Source organism: Budorcas taxicolor, chromosome 24 (genome assembly GCF_023091745.1).
Source record: "Budorcas taxicolor isolate Tak-1 chromosome 24, Takin1.1, whole genome shotgun sequence".
NCBI classification, from domain to species: Eukaryota; Metazoa; Chordata; class Mammalia; order Artiodactyla; family Bovidae; genus Budorcas; species Budorcas taxicolor.
In genome coordinates, this window is record NC_068933.1 from 13535551 (window position 1) to 13551805 (window position 16255).

General features: G+C 46.3%; 1 protein-coding gene across 1 annotated transcript in view; it reads left to right on the forward strand.

The window, feature by feature from the left end:
- The window catches only part of WWC2 (WW and C2 domain containing 2), a 147467-nt gene that overhangs the window by 119063 nt on the left and 12149 nt on the right, over positions 1-16255 (forward strand). The window contains exons 12-20 of the mRNA XM_052661316.1: positions 533-662; positions 1679-1759; positions 1852-1938; positions 3412-3604; positions 4829-4993; positions 7775-7896; positions 9992-10190; positions 11905-12069; positions 13890-13982. Of these exons, the coding sequence (XP_052517276.1) occupies positions 533-662; positions 1679-1759; positions 1852-1938; positions 3412-3604; positions 4829-4993; positions 7775-7896; positions 9992-10190; positions 11905-12069; positions 13890-13982 (1235 nt within the window). The remainder of the gene's footprint in view (positions 1-532; positions 663-1678; positions 1760-1851; positions 1939-3411; positions 3605-4828; positions 4994-7774; positions 7897-9991; positions 10191-11904; positions 12070-13889; positions 13983-16255) is intronic.

Sequence of the window (16255 nt, forward strand, 5' to 3'; positions counted from 1 at the left end):
CACAGTTTTTAATGGTATTTAGCCAGTGAGGAATTCTGTAAGTCAAAGACGTTTCCCCTTTAACTTCTATTAGAGCAGCAGCTGGGGAGATGGAGACTGGAGAGACGTTTCTTCCATCGAGTGCCAGAAGCTGTTATAGAAACTTCTCCAACACTTGAGGGAGGCAGACAGCTTCTTACCCCCGACCGTGGCGTCTGTAGTGATCACCCAGACGAGGGAGGCAGGGGACCCAGGAGACAGTGTGCCACTGATCCCTCCCCTTAAAACATCCCGGGACGGAAACACCAGATTCTTTCCCAAATAATGACCAAAATAACAAGCATCCCAGGATTTTGTAAGTCATAGCGCCTGGAATCATCCACTTCTGTTGACTTGAATAGTACCATCCTTGATTCTCAGTGGAAATTTTATTTTGAGTTTCTCAGAACCAAACCATATGCATGCGTGCGTGCGTGCGTGCGTGCGTGCGTTGTTAGACTTAACTTTTCCTAAGAAGAAATATTAACGGTTGCTGTCACTCTCCCCTCCCTAGATGTTGAAAAATCGTTACCAAAAAGAAGAGGAATTCACTTGCTGGGGGAGAAGACCGCCTGTGTGTCGGCTGCGGTCTCGGATGAGTCGGTGGCTGGGGACAGCGGGGTCTACGAAGCGTTCGTGAAACAGTAAGGACCCAGCCCGAGTGGCTGCTGCACGCGCGTGGGTGACCGGCTGGGAGGGCCCTTCCCTCCGTCCACTCGCTGCAGCGGGGAAGGGCTGTGGGCATGAAAGCAGGGGCAGGCCTGAGAAGGTCAGAGGTGCTGGCAGCATCCCACTGGCAGGGAAGTGAGGAACAGGTTGATGTGCTCATCAGCTGAACCTCTTAGAGACATAAACGCGATTTTTAAAAATCTATTTATTTTTTTGTGTCAGGTCTAGGTAGCAGCACGGGGCATCGCCACTGTGGTTTGTGGGCTTCTCTAGCTTCGGCGCCCAGACTTCCATGTAGCTGTGGTGCAAGGGTGTCATTTCCCTGAGGCGTGTCGATCTGAGTTCTCAGACCAGGGGTCACACCCGTGTCCCCTGTGCACTGGACCACCAGGGAAATCCCGCAAGCTTGATTTGCTGGGCACGCCACAGCAGCCACCCAGTGCCCATTTGGCTCACGGAGCTTCTCATGTGTGCAGCTCTTGGGCAGCCCAGTCCGGGGTGCGGCACGTCCCGGGGAGCCGTGGGAAAGCCAGCCACCAGGCAGGCCTCCCCCTCGGAGCCCAGGTGCAGAGTCCTCCCGACGAGGGGAAGCCAGATTTGAAAGCGCGAGCTTGCACTGGGGTCAGGCCCACGGGCCAGTCCAGGAGTGCCATTATTTCAGGTTTTTGTTCAGAATCGGTGAGGGGCAAACAGTTCCCAGGTGTCACGAGTGGTGAAGAACCCACCTGCCAATGCAGGGAGACGTAAGAGACATGGGCTCAATCCCTGGGTCGGGAAGATCCCCTGGAGGAGGGCACGGCAACCCCCTGCAGTGTTCTTGCCTGGAGAATCCAATGGACAGAGGAGCCTGGTGGGCTACAGTCCATGGGGGTCGCAGAGAGTCAGACACCACTGAAGTGACTTAGCACGCACGCAGGCAGACAGCAATCACAGCTCCGCGTTTCCCGGTTCGCAAAACGTTCACCCGTGCCTGCCGTTCCCCCGCCCGCAGGCCCAGTGAGGCTGAGGATGTGCCGTACAGCGAGGAGGACGCTGCGATCATGGAGACGGCCCAGGTGCAGATCGGGCTGAGGTGAGGACAGCTCCGGAAGGGCGGCTTCTCACCTCCGTGCACCGGCAAGTGGCCTGTGCCCTGCCTCATCTCATCCACTTCTCTCTGAACAGATACGACGCAAAAAGGTCGAGTTTCATGGTGATTGTAGCACAACTCCGAAATCTGCATGCCTTCCTGATACCTCACTCTTCAAAAGTGTAAGTAAAATCAGTGGAGAACAAATCGAAGAACTTCAAATTCCCGAGAGAGAATTTTACATCTAGCAGTTCATCCAGGTGAAGACACGGGGAAAGATATGGCAGGGCTGGTCATGCCTTCATGAGCTCTAGATAGAGACGAAGAGGGAGTGATGCGGGCTCAGCCCCTCCTTTGGTTTTAAGAACAGGGCAGCGAGGTGGGGGCTTAAGGGGGTGGTTCCAGCACCCCAGGAGCCTGCCTCCCAGCGCTGAGGTTGGGGGTCCCCATCAGTAGTGTTCAGGGATGACTAGCTGATGAGTCTATCGGTGACTTCTCCCTCCTAATTGAAGGCAAAAGGAGAAAGGGGAGACAGAGGATGAGATGGTTGGATGGCATCACCGACTCAATGGATATGAGTTTGAGCAAACTCCAGGAGATAGTGGAGGACAGGGGAGCCGGGCGTGCTGCAGTCCATGGGATCACAAGGAGTCGGACATGACTCAGCGACTGAAGGACAGCAACAGGAGGCAGAGAAAGAGATTTCTCCCGCTACACCTCCAGCCTTAACGGCTGCGGCCCAGGGCCCACGAGGTTTTTCGTGCTGGGTCCCCGTAATCAGTGTTGATACAAAACACAGAAATAATATGGCCTTCCTCAGTTCTTCACGTGAACTTATAGTTTTTATGATCGGAGAAAGAAGCTCTTTAGAATATGAATTAGAAAGCCTGGAAATGGGGCTGTGGGGAGGGATTTAATGGGTATTCTGTTTCTGGGAATTTAACAGAAGATACCTCATGCTGTTTATAGAGACTGTGGGTCCTCACGTAATATGCGCTCAGAAAACTCACTTGGAAGTGGTGGTAGAAGGTACTGTTTTGTCAGACTCTTCCTCTGAATTTAACAAAGCATAAAATCATTTATCATATCTGAGACTTCTGAGATGCTAGGCAGTGATTTTTTGAACTGTTAAAAATTCATCTCTTAAATTGTCATAACTGTCCGCTCCTTCGTGTTTCTTTTCCTCTGGAAGGACAAGACATCCCATCCCTAGGGAATGACCATCAGCATTTCTTGTCTAATGCACAGGATGAGTGTTCTTTGGGACACAGTCACCTGTGTCTACTTGGTGTCCCCACTTTCCCAGGTCCAGATGGTGGTCACTGTGGAACCAGCCGGACGCGGGCAGGCGGGACGTAAATCCGTCCGCTCCTAGGTCCTCGTCCCCCTCACTTCCCTACCAAGGGCCTTTGCTGCAGCCCCAGGGTGGGGCAAGCTCTGCCTGGCATGATCCAGGATGCTGCGGGCACCAGGGTGTTAGGAACAGAGCCTCCGAGCCCCTGGGTATGACAACGACGACCGTGGTGGCCGTGAGCCTGGTTGGCGATGGAGTCGGTGTCCCCCGGTGCTCCTTCCCCAGGAGGATCATTCCAGACACCAGCTGCAAAGCCAGGATTGTTGAACCGGTGAATCCATTTCATCCTCGTTCTTTGCAGGTATTTCCGGGTTGCTCTGCTTCCCTCCTCAAGTGACGTCAGCTGTCTGTTTCGAACGAAAGTGCACCCAGCTGCGGAGTCCCTGCTATTCGGTGACGTGTTCAGAGTGGCCGTCTCCCAGACGGCCCTGCAGCAGAAGACCCTGAGGGTGGACCTGTGCTCCGTCGGGAAACACCGCAGGGAGGAGTGCCTGGTAGGACCTCTCGTTTCGACCCTCAGGTGGCACCACTGGGCGTGCTGAGAGTCCCTTTCCAGCGGCCGTTCCGCCAGCCCTGAAACTACTGCCTGTCTGCCCAGTGTCTCCAACAGTCCAGCAGTGGCTTCATTTTTTTGCCTGAAGTCTTAATTTCTGCTTTCCATTCTCTTTATTTCAGACCTTTCTGATTTTGCTCAGCAATTATGATCCTCTGTAAAAATCGAGTTCTTTATTTCTAACCTTTGGATAAAGAACTTTGGCCTCTGTTATGACCATCACTGTAGAGTATGCGTATTTATTCCCAATATGAGCCCAGTGCTGGGCACTTTACATACATTATCTCACTCATCCTCTTGACAGTCTTAGGAAAAGGGTGTGATGACATTTGCAGATGAGGAACTCCTTAGAGGGGTCATGTGTTCAAGGTCACGCAGCTTGTGAATATGGATAGATATCAAAAGGACATCCCACCCCTAGTTCACTGTTCAGATTTAATTTAAGCAGGACGCTGGGTAAAGTTCCCTACTTCAGCACGTTCTCCCAGCGATGGGGGTAGAGCTGGTAGGAAGACCTCAGTGTGACTGTTAAGAGCAATGGGTCACTTGCATGCCAGCACGGAAGACTTCGTACGTCACTGATAGCGGGTTCAACCCACCGTTGTGTACATCATTACATCACAGCAGAGTTGCACAGGGGGTTGAGGTACAGGTGTCTAGAGGTGTGCCCAGGTGTTCAGGAAGCCATGCGGTCTCCAGCTGAACCACATGTAGTTCAAGGGTCAGCTGTAATACCAATCAAAAAATCAACCCTGGGATTCTTTCAAGGTCCCCTTACACACAGATTTTTTTTTTCCTACTAAATTCGTGCCATAACATTACATAATCTGTGGCTGGTTGAATCTGAGGCTGTGGAACCTTGAATACAGGGGCCAACTGTAAAGTTAGACATGGATTTTCAACGGCAGAGTGGGAAATGCTGTCGGCCCCCCTAACCCTCATGGTGTTCAAGTCAACTGCATTTTTTTCACACCTGAAAATATAAGACATCTCCAGGTTTAAAAAAAGAAATCCACCAATGCTTTGTATCATGAGCATGGCATCTTTTTGTCCCCCTAAAACAAGCTTGTCCAATAATCTTCATTATATCAGAGGAAGCAAATATGGATTGAAACATTTCATTTTCTCTCTTTCTTTTTTTTTTTTTTCCTTTCCTTTCACACAGGCGGGAACTCAGATCAGCCTGGCGGACCTACCCTTTTCCAGTGAGATTTTCACTCTGTGGTATAACTTGCTTCCTTCAAAGCAAACGCCCTGCAAGAAGAGTGAAGAGGAGACAGAGGACTCGGTATTTCCACCAAGCCAGCCACTCGTGGATTCCGTAGACTTGGTGAGTCAAGTCTTACTGAGACACTTAGATCTGCAGGCCATCTGAAATTAATCTTTGTGTAGGCTTTGAGGGAGAGGTCAGGGTCGTTGTTGTTGTTGTTTTTTTTAATCCATGCGATAGCCAATTGACCCAGGATTATTTGTTGAAAATACATCTTTCCTTAACTGCACCGCAGTGCCAACTTTTATCCTAAGTCAGATGACTTCTGCGTGTTAGCCTGTCCCTGAACTTTCTTTTCTGTTCTGTTGGCTTAGCTGTCTATCTCTGTTGACAATACTAGGCTTTTTCAAAATGAAGGCTTTAAAGAATGCATCATTTAGAATGATTTTTTTCTGAGGCTGTTTATAGATACTTGCTATCAGATTAAGGAAGTTTCCTTCTCTTTCTAGTTTGCTAAGGGTTTTATTATGCATGGATATTGGATTTTATCAAGCATTTTTACTGTGTCTCCTAAGATGATTACATGGCTGTTTTCTTTTATTCTCTCAATGTAGTGGATTATACATTGATTGACTTTTGAATGCTAAATCTGTTTCAGATTCCTGGAATAAAGCAGACTGAACTGTGGTGTATCTAATACATGTTTTTACATACATTCTATCGTAAAGAATATTGAGACTTGCTTTATGGCTTAGCAGGTGTTCAGTTTTAGTATAAGTTCCCTGTACTCTTGAAAAGGATGTATTTTCTGCAGGTCACCTTTGTTAGTTTTGCTTTTCAGATCTTCTGCATTTACTGATTTTTCAATTTGCTTATTTTATCACTGTTTAAAGGTACAGTAACATCTCCAGCTTACGATTATAGATGACTGTTTCTTCTTTTAGTCTTTGCTTTATGTATTTTGCATCCAGGTTATTAGATGAATATAAATTTAGCATCATATTGTATCTTTCTGTTCAACTGACCCTTTTATTATTATAAAATATCCCTCTATTGCTAATAACACTGTCTGATATTAATAATCATATCAGGTTTTTTTGGTTAGCATTTGCATGGTTTATCTTTTGTTATTCTTTTACTTTCAACGTTTCTGGGTTCCTATATTTAAAGTGTTTCACTTGTAAGCAGTACTTAGTTGGTTTTGATGTCTTATCCAGTTTTAAAATCTTCTTTTAATTGAAATATTTATTTACTCTTAATGCTATTATTGTTATATTTGTCTTTGAACCTTTCATCTTACTCTTTGTTCCTTTTAGTCCTTTTTTTTCCCCTTCTATTGGATTAACCAAGTATTTTAAAACTTAGATTTTTCTATCAGATCATTAATTAGTACTACAGTCTTTTCTTTTTTGTTGTTTCCCTGATGATTACAGCATGCATCCTTGACTTATTAGAAACTGTGTTAAATTAATGCTTTTTGCTTTTTTGCAGATGGTACAAAGATTTTTAAAGGCTTTTTTTTTACTTCATGATTCTCTTTTCTTGTGCAATTATCAGATATATTTTAGTTACATTTATTTTAAATCCCGCAACACATTATTATCATTGTTTTATTGATACTTATCAGCATTTATTCAGGTTTCCCCCTATACCCTTTAGCCTTTCTTTTCCTTTCTGCATTATTGTACTTCCAATTCGGGTCACTCTCCTTCTGCCTGGAGAATTTCCTTTAGTGTTTCGTTTAGTACAGGTATGTTGGCATATTCTTTCAATTTCATTTGTGAAGGACTCTTTTTCCTGCATATTCAGAATTCTAAGTGAGCGATTATTTCTCTGGACACATTGAAAACAATGTTTTGATGTCATCTGGCTTCCATTGATTCTGTTCAGCTGCTGGAGGACAGGCTAATTGTTGATTCTTAAAAAGTATTACACCTTTTTTCTTCCACTGCTTGTAAAATTTCCTCTTTTTCTTTGGTTTTCAGCAGTTTCACTCAGATGTGCTCATGTGTTTTTCTGTTTATTCTAATTCACTTCTCCATTGTTTCATCCGTTTTCTTGAACGTATTAATTACAAAACTTTTACTTTCTTCTCTAAGTAACTAGGTATGTGGATCACCTATGGGTCTGCTTCTTTTGCGGGTCATTCTTCTTGGCTTTCAGTCGTAGGGTTCTGTTTCCAGCGGGGTGCTGGATGTTGCGTATGGAGTGCAGAGGATCTGGCGGGTAGCTCCCTCCAGAGATGATCCAGTATCCTTCTGGAAGGCAGATGACAACATGGGCAGCTCACCTGGATCACGTGAGGGGCCTGAACTCCAGTCGTGCTCTCCCTAGGACCACGAGGCAGCTGAAATATCTGCTTACCGTTCAGCCTCCTAGCAGCTGGTCTTACTTTCTCAGCTTCTCACTCTGCACGTATGTGGCTTAGTCGGGGCGAAGGTCTCGATAGGAATATTGCACAGAATATTGGGCCCACTTCACAGTTTATCTTCCCAGACCCCTCGTAGGCGGAGTGCCTTGTCCTCAGCTGTCTCATCTCTGCACCCTCCCCTCACTGCCACAGTCCGGGCGACCATGGCCCATCACCTGTGTGCCTCGCCTCGGCATCAAGACACACCCCCAAGAAGAAGAGTGGCATTAAATTTCCTTACATTCCCCTCCTCCCTGGGATCTTCACACTTGAGTCCCAACTGCCTTTGTTGCTCTTCGTTGCTTTGAAACAACTGGAGTTTTTTGCTTTTCCTTTTCTTGTATTCAGCTTTCATATTTGTTCTCAGCGAGAGAAGTGAGTCTCATACTTCGTTCTCCTCCACAACTAGAAGCCTAAGTCCCCATGTGACAAGTTTTTAACTCATTTCTGAAGTCTATGGTATTAATTGCCCTACGTCGTACCTTCTCCAGGACGCAGTGTCAGCCTTACTTGCAAGAACATCAGCTGAGCTGTTGGCCGTGGAACAAGAATTAGCGCAAGAAGAAGAAGAACCAGGGCAGGAAGAAGAGCGCAGAGGTCCAGATGGAGACTGGTAAATAAGAGTTATTTCTTTCTGCTCCTGGGATCTCAAAGAGGGTGTGTTTAGTTTCTCAGAAGACACTTTGAGGACACCTTCATGGGTTTAGATCTTGTTCTGGAATTAATAGAAAGTAACGCAGCTTCAGGAAGTGGCCCCAGGAAAAGCTGTTCCTTGGTGTTAGAGAGTGAAAAAAGTAATGGTGAGACCATGGGCAAAGTTACTAACGTGAGCAAGATTCTTTGTTCTTACCTCAGTAATTTTGACACAACTTTCTGAGCTTTTCTTGTCCATTTGTTTAAAGTCTAAACTATTTTGAAAAACATGATAGTTTATTACAGAGTCATAGATAAATTTAAACGCAGACTCTTTTTCTGAAAACTACTGGAGGCGCCATTTAGGCGCTGGTAGTTCAAGACAGATTTTTAGAAAGCAGCTTCTGAATGGTTACTTTACTGTTTGTGCCGCTATTCACCTTCTTTTACTATACCCTTCTCGTTTTTCATACCTCGATCTTTTAATTTTTTTAAAGAAAAAAAGGTTATTGCAGCGTTTGTCTAGATACACATACGTATAAAGAACTGTATTTCCGAGTTTGCACTGTTTTCTCTAAAAAACATATTTTAGTGACGGTGTCAGTTTTTTCTAGTACATATGTAAATTCATTTGGACTTATTTTGTGTGTATTGTTACACTGTTATGTTTGAACTACTGTCAACATATATTTGCATTTACATACATGTATTGCAGCATTTGTGTGTATGTGTGTGTATATACAAGAGTTTTTACAAACTTGGAGTAACAAGGTGTAAATAACAGAATTGTGGATATTTGGAAGAAGCAGCTTACTACAGCGACCTAAAAAAGTACAGAGATACCTTGTTCTTATCAAAAGTCCTTTATAGTGAATAAAAATCAGAGCACTGCCCCCCAAAAAGTAAGTATGAGAGTGATTATGAGGTTCATCGTATCTTTAAATACCTTGCTTACATAAAGTACAACTTGTTTCACACATATTTCGAAAAAATACACTTAGAGGGTCTTCCCTGGTGGTCCAGTGGCTGAGACCCCATGCTGCCAACGCAGGGAGCTTAGGTTCGACCCCTGGTCAGAGAGCTAGGTCCCACATGCTGCCGCTGAAGGTCCTGCACACCGCGACGAAGACCGAAAACCCCACGTGCCGCAACTGGAACCCGGCGCAGCCAGACGAGTAAATATTTTTAAAACTACGCTGAGACTGTAACCTGCAGGCACTGATGACTTGCAGTCCTCATTGCTAGTTCCCCCACATTCGTTTCATGATCAGGTGTTGAACAACTAGTCTGTTCCAGTTTGTCAGATGTCACTGATCGCAGTTAAAGCTTGACTTTTAGTTATCAGTGGAAAAAGTGTTCCATACCAAGAACATGAAACTCAACAAAGGACGAGATATTCTTCCCTATCCGGAGACTCTTTGCTCTCCTGTCAGATCAGTTTATACAGAATATGAACCATATTTGTTTCCTGGAGCCTGACTTGTAGGGCCACCCAAGCCCAGGTAGTGGCTTTTGTTAAAGACAAGATCACAGACCATTCAGAGGCTTCTCTTATCCGAGTGCCAAGACTCTTCTATCCAGGGTTCCACCTTTGCTACACCGTGAGCACAGTTGATAATAGGTATTTTTATTCACTCTTAGCAGAGTTGCTCTATTCTGTGGTTTGATTAATTGTGTAATAAATGAACAACTGACACCAAGTTATAGTATAGCTAAAAATATTGACAATATTTTTAAATGGTGGGTTAAACTTCGTATGTGATGTTTTAGCATATTTAGCATGATTTAGGACTGAAGCGACTTAGCACTAGCAGCAGCAGGAATTATATCAAGTTTCATGAATTTCACTTTTTGGTATGAAATGATGGTGACTTTACTGCAGACTGCTGGAGAGTAAGATGTTGACTTTATTTTCCAGGGGCATTTTAGTAACAGTTCCAGCCAGAAAACTGGCTTGTATTGTGATGTGTGAGTCTGTTCGTGACCCAGACGACGGGTTGACCTGCCCGGGCAGCACTGATGACAGAGCACATCTGGCTGACCCTGAACGGGGCTGTGTTCTGTTTCACCCATAGGTTGGCCATGCTGAGAGAGGCCGCGGATGAAGCTGTGGCCGAGGAAGGGGCCGAAGTGAAATTGGCGGAGGGCAGTCGCTGTGTGGAAGACGTAAGCTCATGCCCAAGTGTGCCCGAGATGAATGAGGACACAAGTAGGAAAGAAAGCAGCTGTGCTAGTGACCTTGGGAGTCAGCCCCCCGCAGGAACACCGGCCCTGGTGAGTGTGGCCGACCGTCCCCTCCTAAAGCAGTCTCCTAGAGGCACCACGGAGTCCGAGCTTGTCTCTGTGCATAATTCATGTTAGGATCTTTGTGCCAAAGCTGATCAAGATGAGTGTTTGTGGAAACACAAGAAGCATTATAAATGCCTTAACATTTTCAGTTCAGTTCAGTTGCTCAGTCGTGTCCGACTCCTTGCGACCTCATGAATTGCAGCACGCCAGGCCTCCCTATCCATCACCATCTCCCAGAGTTCACTCAAACTCATGTCCATCGAATCGGTAATGCCATCCAGCCATCTCATCCTCTGTTGTCCCCTTTTCCTCCTGCCCCCAATTGCTCCCAGCATCAGAGTCTTTTCCAATGAGTCAACTGTTCGCATGAACATTTTCAAGTGGGCCCCAAATATTCATTCTCTGCTTAAATTTCATAAAAGAAGATAAACAGTGCTGTTTAGCTCTCTGTGAGTGTCCTGTGAATATTTACGTTTTCAGGATTTCCTGGAAAACTCCAGGATGCCTGCTTAACTGTTTTACGTTTCATAAATGTTACGAGTCTGTTTCGGTCTCAAACGTGAGGTGAGCGTGTGAAGCCTGTTTTGGTTAGATGAGGTTCTCACTGAAACCAGTCCGGAAGGGGCAGGTGACCTGATTCCATGCAGTTGCCAGGCCCATTAACCAGGTGGTTTTGCCGGTTAGTGAGGGATATGGGGGTTTGCCTGGTGGTGCAGTGGTAAAGAATCTGCCTGCAACGCAGGAGACGAGGTTTGATCCTGGGTCAGGGAGAGCTCCAGGAGAAGGAAATGGCAACCCACTCCAGGATTCTTGCCTGGGTCATCCCATGGACAGAACAGCCTGGCGGACTACAGTCCATGGGGTCACCAAGAGTCAAACACAACTTAGTGACTCAACAAAGAGACATGTTGAGACCACCAGACTGCCATCTCCAAAGGGGGGAAACCATTTTCAAGGTTTGAGGGTGCCAACAAATGTGGGAGTTTTAAAAATTCCAATTAATTTCTGATTAAAAACAGTGCTATACCTTGACTGAAAACTTCATGTGTATGAGTACATTCGGCCCTCAGTGTCCATGGTTTCTGCATCCGTGGATTCAACCAACCACGGATCTGACTCAGCGACCCGCAGATAGTAACCGTGGTCCACGAGTGGCTGACCGCGATGATGGGGAACCCCAGATGGGGAAACCAGCCGTGGGACCTGCGCATCCACAGAGCTCAGTGTGCTGGAACCCCACCCCCACGGAGACCCACAATGGCTCTATATATAAATTTGTATTCTGTGCAAACCAGAGGTTTAACTAGTGTATTTCCATCTCCCTATCTTTAACTACTTTTATCATTTATTCAGCCAAAAACCTAACCATGAGGTTGAATAATGTTTAATAATGAAGCACTCCCAAATCAGACTCTTTGTAGAAGCACATTTAACCCTCTGTAAACCAAGGCTTCATTGTTTTAGGCCTGACCTATTAGAGGGGGCCCCGCCATTCCATTTATGGGTGACCTTGTTGGACAAATACGATCCTACCCACTGAGGGTGACTTCCCAGAAACTAATAGAAAACCACTTTTGCATCTGGAGAAAGGCCCTGGTGCTCCCTGGGTCTCTTATAAGCTGTTCCTTCCACACTCAAGAGAGGAGCACCCCATGCTCCCGTCTCACCACCCCTGACAGATCACCGACCTCTCTTCCAGGTTGATAAAGAGACAAACACCGACGAGGCCGGCAGTGCCAGCGTGGCCGTACGCCCCAAAGACCGCAGCAGCCTGAGTGCGCGCCAGCGCCCCTTCGTGAGGAGCAGCGTGATCGTGCGCTCGCAGACCTTCTCCCCCGGGGAGCGGAGCCAGTACGTGTGCAGGGTAAGGCTCTGTGGTGTCAGGGGCCTAGGGGTCAAGGGTCTTTGGGGTCAGGGGCCTAAGGGGTCAGGGGTCTTTGGGCTCAGGGTCTGCAGGATCAGGCGTCTTTGAGGTCAGGGGCCTATGGGGTCAGGGGTCTGCAGGGTAAGGCTCTGTGGGGTCACGGGTCCACGGGGTTGGGATATGCGGGGTCAGGGGTCGCAGGGTCAGGGGTCTGCGGGGTCAGAGGCCTGTGGGGTCGGGTCTGCAGGGTAAGGCTCTGTGGGGTCGGGTCTGCGGGGTCAGGGGTCCGCGGGGTCAGGGATCTGCAGGGTGACAGGTCAGCAGAGTCAGGTGCAGGTCATTTCTGGGGAGCTGCCACATCCACCCCCTGTCCCCAGGGATGGCCCATCAGTGACAATAGACAGGGCCATGGGCATCTTCAAATTCAAATTAGCAAATACTAATGACTAGAAATGCCAGAAAATATAAATGAAATATCACACTCCCAGTCGTTCTTTTTAGTGTGGGTTGTGGAATTTTTTCCTTTCCTTTCTTTTCCCACATTTACCATCTGTTTGTTTCTACTGCCTTTGATCTGGCAAATAACTGACCTTCAGGGCCTGGCCGCTCAGTCTGTCTGGACCCCAGTGTGTATTCAAAACCTTCAGTGACGCAAGAGTTACAGTGGCTGGTGTATTTCGGCAGTGTATCGCGCCTGCTTCAAACTGCGTTGGTCCTGGCAAATTAAAAATAGTGAATTGCATTTCAGAACAAAAATCACCTTCATTGATGCCTCCAAACAGATTCGTAGTTCTGTGGAGCGTATTGTGTGATATATATCAGTTTATCACATTCTACTTCCATAAGTATTTGTAATTTATAGTAATTTAGTTTTGACGTTACAAAGTGAGTTAGAAAATACTTACAAAATTCTAAATTTATCCATTCAGTTCCACAAACATTTTTATTAAGCATCTGCTATTTATTAAGCATAACTGCGGATATTTGGGATTCATCCGTGAACCAAAGACCTGGAGCTCTGCCCTTGCAAGGCTTTCGTTCTCATGAGTTGAGCCAAACAGTAAACATGGTGAATAACCTCTGGCATCTCTGGGTGAGGCCCAGTGCTATGGAAAACTGTAGAGCAAGTTAAGAAGGGTTAGGATGTTGAGGATGAGGGTCACAAATTAAAGTAGGGTTGAGAACAGATGTCCCTGGAAGGTGATGTTTCAGCAAAGACCTGAAGCAGGTGAGGCAGTGGGGATGGCCCACCCGGGTGAGGGTGTCCTTGATGCTGTGACTTCACTCTGATCCTGAGCTCTGCGCCTCACACAAACTTTTCTTCTAAAGAATGGATAATGCATATTAGCTAACGATTCAAAGGATAATTTTATTTCAAAATGTATGTAATTATCTTAACACATAACTTTAACTAAAATCAAAAGGTAATTATTTAATAAAATTAGAAAAGCATCCAACAGGGAAAAACTTGTTTGAGGAAGATTTTCTTAAAAAAGTAAACTGTGGAGAAGGAAATAGCAACCCACTCCAGTATTCTTGCCTGGAAAATCCCATGGACAGAGGAGCCTGGCGGGCTACAGGGTCGCAAAGAGTCGGACACGACTGAAGCGACTTAGCACGCACACACAGGTGATGTCCCTGATCCTCAGAACACACTTTTGAGTTGCAAGGGCATAACCCTCTGTTAAAAGAGAAAAAAAAAGACAAACTAGTAACTACGTTCTCTCTGTGGTCGAGCTCTCAGTTCCAGACTTCCTCTAGCACAGGGTGATGCGCTGATTTCTTTCTTCCTTTTTTCTTTTTTAATCCTTTGTTGCCAGTTAAATCGAAGTGACAGCGACAGTTCGACACTGGCTAAAAAATCACTGTTTGTGAGGAACTCCACCGAACGGCGAAGTCTGAGAGTCAAGAGGGTATGTAGTCCATCGGCAGCATCCCGAGGTCGCGGACCACCCCGAGTTGGGCATGTCAGACGCAGAAGCCCAGGCCCTCGGGGCCTCCTTGCTCCATGCTCCTGGGCTGTGGGTTGAAGCCACTGTAATCGTGGAGACACGAACGCAGTGTCTGTTCCGGAGAAGGATGAGTTAGAGACTGCTCATTCATCGCTGGGGTGGAACCTGTGATAGCGAAGGATAGATTCGGTATGATGTGTGGACGGAGAAAAGGCTGCTGGGAATTGGGGGCGTCTTGGCCACTGGGGGTTGGGGGAGGCTAGCTCTGGAGCAGCTGTGGGGAGTGTATAACACCTGGTACCTTGTGTGAAGGGCAGATGTCCTGGTAAAGGAGCACGTAAAGGGGATGTCCTGGTTTCAGCAGCTTGCTTAGAAGACAGATCTTTTCAGAAGACTAAGATCAATGTAGATGGAAAAGCTCAAGTCAGGTTTTCCTGGGAGTCAGAGATCTCTGGATAAGAGTGCAAGGACCACTCCGGGCAAATATTTAAATAATATAGTTGGAGTGTTCAGAAATTCCTTTTCACTTACCTCCAGCTGAAATGCTAATGGAAAGTTTTCATTTGCTAATCTTTTGTTTTGTGCTGATTTCTGAAGCTGCTTTGTATTGGCTTAGAGTGTCTTGCTCAGTGGGAGCACAGCCCTGTGTGAGCTAAGCTGTGCAGTGAGCTCACCTTGTCCGGAGAATCAGAAACCCTCCATGGGGAAGGTCTCTGGCCCTCAGATGACAATCTCGAAAGAAGGTGGTAGCTTTGTTGGGGTAATGGAGCAGGATGCTGGGCACTGTCGGTAGGTGGCCTGACATGGCACAGGGCCCAGAAACACATTCAGAGAAGGAGTGACCCTGCTTGGCCAGAGCTTGGGCCTGGTGGACCGGAGTGAAGACTGGAGGGCATGGTGAATCATTTGTCTTCACCAGCAACCCCAGTTTAATGCCTCTGGGCAAAGTGCAGTGACTGGTTAACACTGAGCTTCCTGGTTTAGCTTCCTAGTTACTTGACAGTCATAAGCACATTTCTTTTTTTCCAAAGCATTGATTTAACCTCAGCATTTTCAGGACATTTTCAAGTATAGCTGTTTCAGGTTACCAAACTTTATGCTTTAAAAGCACCTCAGTTTCCATCAACTAGAATGAAAATTCTTTTCCACTCCTTCCTAAGTACCCTGCACTTTTTTAAAAAAGCTTTTTTATTTTGTCTTGGGGTGTAGCCAATTAACAATGTTGTGGTAGTTTCAGGTGAACTGTGAAGGGACTGTCGTGCATATGCATGTACCCATTCTCCTCCAAACTCCCCTCCCATCCAGGCTGCCACATAACACTGAGCAGAGTCCCTTTTGCTAAACAGTAGGTCCTTGTTGGTTTTCCATTTTAAATATAACAGGCAACCATAAGTTCATTCTCTTAATCTGTGAGCCTCTTTTTGTTTTGTAAGTTCATTTGCATCGTTTTTTTTTAGAATCCACATATAAGGGATTTCATAGGATATATCTTCCTGTCTGTCTGACTTGCTTCACTCAGTATGACGATCTCTGGCTCCGTTGCTGCACGTGGCATTGTTTCATCTTTTTAATGGCTGAGTGATATTCCGTGGTAATAAATGAACCACATCTTCTGTGGCCGTTCCTCTGTCGATGGACATTTAGGTTGCTTCCCTGTCTTGTCTACTGTAAACAGCGCTGCAGTGAACATTCAGTTCAGTTCAGTTCAGTTCAGTCACTCAGTCGTGTCCGACTCTTTGCGACCCCATGAATTGCAGCACACCAGGCCTCCCTGTCCATCACCAACTCCCGGAGTTCACTCAGACTCATGTCCATCGAATCCGTGTTGCCATCCAGCCATCTCATCCTCTGTCATCCCCTTCTCCTCCTGCCCCCAATCCTTCCCAGCATCAGAGTCTTTTCCAATGAGTCAACTCTTCGCATGAGGTGGCCAAAGTTCTGGAGCTTCAGCTTCAGCATCATTCCCTCCAAAGAAATCCCAGGGTTGATCTCCTTCAGAATGGACTGGTTGGATCTCCTTGCAGTCCAAGGGACCCTCAAGAGTCTTCTCCAACACCATAGTTCAAAAGCATCAATTCTTCGTCGCTCAGCCTTCTTCACAGTCCAACTCTCACATCCATACATGACCACAGGAAAAACCATAGCCTTGACTAGATGGACCTTAGTCGGCAAAGTAATGTCTCTGCTTTTGAATATGCTATCTAGGTTGGTCATAACTTTTCTTCCAAGGAGTA